General features: G+C 36.6%; 1 protein-coding gene across 1 annotated transcript in view; it reads right to left on the bottom strand.

The window, feature by feature from the left end:
- Positions 1-330: 330 nt before the first annotated feature.
- The window catches only part of LOC140242227 (WD repeat-containing protein 3-like), a 52928-nt gene continuing 47258 nt past the window's right edge, over positions 331-6000 (bottom strand). Inside the window, exons 21-25 of the mRNA XM_072321971.1 lie at positions 4974-5024; positions 4505-4548; positions 3812-3940; positions 2452-2545; positions 331-1740 (exon numbers count right to left, since the gene is read on the bottom strand). Coding sequence (XP_072178072.1) covers positions 1585-1740; positions 2452-2545; positions 3812-3940; positions 4505-4548; positions 4974-5024 — 474 coding nt within the window. The 3' untranslated portion in view covers positions 331-1584. The remainder of the gene's footprint in view (positions 1741-2451; positions 2546-3811; positions 3941-4504; positions 4549-4973; positions 5025-6000) is intronic.

Here is a 6000-nt window from a genome sequence, read left to right as displayed (position 1 = left end):
ATCACAAGCTAGATCTCTTCATGGTTCTACAGTCTTTACAGCATACATAATTATATAAAAACACACATGCATACACACATACACATATACACATCCATGTATGATACATACAAACATAAATACATTGCATACACACTCCCACACACACACACACACCCACACACTCATCATTCTTTTCGTAATGGTCTATAAAATATTTGCAGTAACATCAAATACTATATTCTCACTACAACACATGAATACATGAATCTCAAACAGCACCGACAGTATCATCCAATATTTCAGCACTTTAAAACAACAGATAACAAAGCTTATATTTTGAGTTGGATATTGAAATGCAAGTTCACTTAAACAGCTTGTAGCTGCTGAAAGTTTATTAACATTTTGAGACATGTACATATTCCTTGACAAAAGGATCATTTAGGATGCATTGAAGATCACAGTGTTATTCAACAACCACGTTCCAGTTTACTTTGTAAAGTAGAATAAAAGTAAACAGCAGGAATGTAGTCTCTTTAAAATTGGAGCTAAAGGGAATACAGTTCGACCTCGATTATCCGGCCATGTCTGGACCGGTGCTCATCCGGATAAGCGAACTGGCCGGATATGGGAAACACAATGTTATGTATATAGCTGCCGTCCAAGCTGCCGTCCCAGTGCACTGGCAGCTAGGCAGGTAATGTACCCTGCAACGGTGGTGTAATCTATGCTAGCTTGCGCAAAATTGTAGTCCCTTCTTCACAAAAATAAAGTATTCATCTTTATGTGAAAATCATACATGTTTTTAATCACCTCATTACATTTTGAGAAACCTATCATGCACATCTTATGAAATTAGTGAAATAGATCCATGAAAAGATGTTAAAGTCACTGTTTTTTCTCAATTATTGGATGAAAAGAGATTTCCGGATAAAAGGGGGCTGGATAATCGAGGTCAAACTGTAATAGAATTTCAGAAGTTCCACATGTGTACATGGAACAGTGATATTTGAAGCAAAATAGATGATGAGTTTCATTGCAAAACAGGTTAATTCAATTCTTGTCAATTTGAAATATTTGCAGTTAGACATGTTGAAAAAACAAAGAAAACATCAAGCAAATATGGGAAATTCTAAACCATAATTTCTCAAGAATATTCCTTGTTATAAAGTAAAAAGTATGATATCATTGGAAAGGTTTCATTTTGATACATCTGATGGTGGACTGGCTTACATGAAAATATTTAAAAATGACAGTTAACCCGTTTTACAATCAAACTCCTTGCATGCAAAATTAGATACGGTAATGATGACATCACTCGCAAGTCTTCCATTGACTTTATTCGGAAAATAATTTGACTAAAACCATGATATTTTAGATATCATTCTTATGCACATATTAATGAGAGTGTTGCGTCATGATGACATCTTTGTGGTATGCCTTACTACCTTTAGTACATGTACATACTGTACAAGGTAACCTCTACGTTGTCAACCCTGAAATGGAAAATAGGCCTCACAAGGTATGGACATTGGTGGCACGTGGATTTTGAAACGGGGGAATTAAAAAAAAAAGGGGAAAAAGAATGAAAGGAGAAAGATGACATCAGAGTTTGAGCAGCGCCCTCTGTAGCCTCTTCTTCTGCTTCTTCCTCCGCTGCCTCAGGCCTTCTGACGCATCGCTGAAGAGCTGCACCCTAGACTCCGCTTCCATCTTTGCCTTCAGGAACTGGAATGCGGCCATGTTGAATCCTATGGTATCCTTCATGATAAAATTTCGAAAGACAAAGAAGAGAACAAGTATCAGTAGGGCTGCCATACTCTAAAGAGCAAAAACATACTATGCCAATTTAGAAAACAAACAAACAAACAAACGCATGTATGGTGAAGAAAAGATTCTAAAATGATAGACTGATTTTGAAACTTTGCATACTTAATCTAAACAAATGTATCTCCACATTTTTAATGAATAGTAATCATAAAGTAAAAAACACAAAAATAGTCACTTGTTCTGGATAAACATTGAAAATGGCATATGAATGAAAAGGAGGCATCTCAACATGACTTTGTCTTGTTCCAGCTTTAGTTTGATTGTGTGCAAAGCATGTTGTTTGTGAGAAAAAGGCTTTGTGTCAAACACTAGCCATAACTAGCAATTAAACAAGAACATAAATCACGACAATATAAAATCCCCCCAATATATATGTGACATATAATTTGAGATATCATCCCTATCTCCTAAAAAAAAAGAACCCTGGCATTCTGCTAAAACTTCAAAATGGGAAGAAAAAGTGAGAGCAATATTGTGAAAACATCAGTAATACATGTGGTCATTTCATTTCCTGTCCATAACCAAGTTTTCTTGGAATACTGCACACTGTACCATCAGTATAAATGAAAATGAACAAACAGAAAAAAAGATGTTCTCCAAACCAGTGTGGAGATGTGCACCAGCTGAAACAATTCAACTTACCTTAAGTTCGTTGACCTTATCAAGAGTCGTTGACCTCAATCTGTCAATCATGGGTAGAAGGCTTTGACTAGATGTTATCTGTCCATGGTGGACCCTGGAAGATGTAAAAAGGACACCACGACGTCATTGAATTGAATGAGGTTGTTGCAAGCTGCCGACAGCAGACCTTATCATCATAATCATCACCACTTCTCCAATTATCACAGTTTAGCATCATTATGAGTACCACTACTTCTCGTCTTATGTAACTACTTTAAAAGCTTCCTGCCTCTGTAGATTAAAAAAAATAAATAAAAGACTCTTCTTGAACGATGACGAACATATTTTGAAGTTAGGATTATCATATTTTGGTTCAAAATTATGAAACTGCTCATACCAAGCATGCTAAATAAATTTGAGGAAAATATTCTTCCAAAAATCATATTTGACAAGAAAAAAATATATATATTGTAAAATTTTACTAGTTCCTCCCTCTAAACTATAATCATCATCACGAACTTGTATTTGGCAGTATGACCATGCACAAAAATCTATAATACATAGCAACTGGACAAAACAGAGAGCTCAAAGGCAAGGCGGGGTGTGCGGTCTAGACAATTGTTGCCATGCAACCACAGCTGGTCAACTATAACAATGAGACAGACACAGTGCAACTAAATATGGCATTTCTTATTTCTACTACACAGTATTAATTCTCAGTGTTAGGTTTAAAATCAAGCCTGGCTCTGACAGGTAAGCCCTTTCAGCAGTACTGATGCATTGTAACACTGTGTTGAGCAGCAAGTAACATCTTTTGTACCATAACACAGGATAAACTGGGCATGTTTACCCCATTAAGGACGAGTTGATTTTGCTGTAACGCATATCTTTCATGGACATCCACATGAATATACTTGGGACTAGCCTTCAACATCTTAAAGGCACTGTTTACCATTGGGAGCAGTGATTTGAGAAATGTTTGAGTTATCACATTTGATGCCTATGTGTAGGTCAGTTGTATCGCAAAACATCCTACGATACGACAATTTTGCAATAAAGCCTAAGATATCACTATTTTTCTCAATATCACTATTGATATTGATATCACTATTTTTCACTATTGATATTGATTTCACAGATATCACTATTTTTCTCAATAAACTCTATAAACTGTAGACGATTTATTAAAGAAACAAGTTTATCATAATTATTGTTCAGATTTTGTATATTTACAACACTTAACTTTGATTATACTGCTAAACAGTTTTACATTGTTTGTTTCTATCCCTAACTCGCATTTTAGAACTATTTTGAAGTACTAAAGCTGGGCTTCTGCAAATGGTAAATAATGCATTTTACAGCATGAGCTTGAATTTCTTACCTGAGAAGGAAGAGAAGACAGCGACAGGCCAGCTCCACCTCCCACGAGTCATCCACAAGCCTCTCCAGGAGGGGCAGGAGACGAAGGGCATAGTCTAGGGGTAGCACCAGCAGGCTCTCCTCCAACTCACTGTAAGATATGATATATAAAAAACAACAACAACATATATATAGAAATATACGTGGATAGGAAGATACATAGATGGATAGTCAGATACACAGTCACAGAAGATAAAAACTTAGATGGACACAGTTGAAAACATACTATTAGCTGAATAGATAGATGGATGGATAGATGGTGAATAGGTAGATAAATGCACAGAAACATATTGCACAAATTGTAGATAAATACATGTAGATATGTACATAGTGGATAGATACTGTAAAAGTGGATATTTTCGCGTGACTAATTTTTTGCGCTTGGCCGGACGAAAAGAGTTTCACATGTTTTTAATTCCGCGGAATCAAGACATCAACCGCTGGAACATACAGCATGCAAAAATATTTGCGTGCTTTTATTTTCGCGCTTGTTTCTGGTTGCGCGAAATGCGCGAAAATTTCAACACCGCGAAAATTTCCACTTTTACAGTAGATGATAAACAGATGGCAGATAGATGGAAGAGAGGTGAATAGATGATAGATGGATTGACAGATGGATAGATAGACTAATGACAAATCATTCATGAGGTATCACCTTGACTTGATTTTCTTGAGGACTTCTCCCACATATTTCAGAGGCTGCAGAGAAAAAAAAAAGAGGATAAAATGGTGTAATATAGAACCAATTGTGACTGCATTTAATGACAATGGCAGTCCTGGACAGTAAAGAGAACCTAAGACTGCGTCCATACAATTTATACATGAAGCTGTCATACCTTTTGCAAGAAATAATAGCAAAGTCTTTTCTGTGCCAGTACAGTGAGAAAGCTCCAGTCACAGAGGGGCTACTGCTGGTCTAAAAAGGTATGTACAGTGTTCATTCTCTTGTCGGGACGCAAAGAGATAATAAATCAATCACATTTGGAGGAAACCTCCACTAGAATTCCACAGAAATGCCAGCTCTGCTGGTTTGATGTGAATTCATGTCTAGCAACTCTTGGTTGTCGCCTAATTGAACACTTGCTCAAGGTCTCAGAGGAGAGGACTGTTTTGTCTGCACTTACTGTGAGGTTGCCATATGCCTGTAGAATGGGATGCTTGTCTGGCAATGGAAGCTGTCAATCAACAGAGAATACAACATGGTGGTAAAAACATGAAGAGGTTAACAATGATGAAATTACAGGGAATATTAAGTCCCTGAACAAACTATGACACAAGGCAATCTCAAAATTGATGCCTAATTATGCAACCTGGGGGGCATTTCATGAATTTGTCCGACAAGGTTGTCGAACAAATTTGGTCTCAGCCAATGAGATGAAAGGATTTTCATAGCTTGTAACAGTTTGTCAACAAAATATCCGACCAAACTGCTTCATTAAATGCCCCCAGGGGGGCTGATCCGACAATGACAATGCCGTTTGTACAAGAGGTAGAAGTGAGTTTCCAACATAGATTTACTCTTTATGAAAACTACATTCAAATGCTGCTAGATGTATTGATCAATCAGATCACTATTAGATCACAGCAAATGAAGAACACACACACAAGCAAAACAAAGAAGCCTTCTCTTATTGAAAACATGAAAACTGAGGGTTACACTCATTAATTCATGGAGCAATGACAGATCATAAATATCAATGCCAGTTGTTTGCCTTGGGTCACAGTATGATTGAACATTGGGTTAATCTGCACACGTGGGTCATGATAATATTATCACCTGCTATTTAAAGGGTGTGTACAGTTCTGGTCGAGGTGAGGATTTAGCTTTTAACATTTTGCGAGATGTTCAGAAACCACTCCATGAGATGTCAAAGAGCATGCAATTTTAAGGGGTATCCAAAATTATTTGATGAAAATCGGTTTTAAAATGGCTGACATATCCAAAAACAAGGTGAAACAAAGAGATCCTATTAAATAAAAGGCATGGCCTGTAGTCTTTTATTATGATCACTTTTTTGGATATCTCAGCCATTTGAAAACCAATTTTCATCAAATAAACATTGAAACCTTCTTAAAATTACATGCTCATTCATATTTCATAAGACGTTTCTCATTATCTCATTTAGGAATGTTCAAAACATGAATCCCCAC

Source organism: Diadema setosum, chromosome 19, assembly GCF_964275005.1.
Source record: "Diadema setosum chromosome 19, eeDiaSeto1, whole genome shotgun sequence".
NCBI lineage: Eukaryota > Metazoa > Echinodermata > Echinoidea > Diadematoida > Diadematidae > Diadema > Diadema setosum.
Note: the sequence above shows the minus strand (reverse complement) of the source record. Positions and strands in the feature narration are given on the sequence as shown.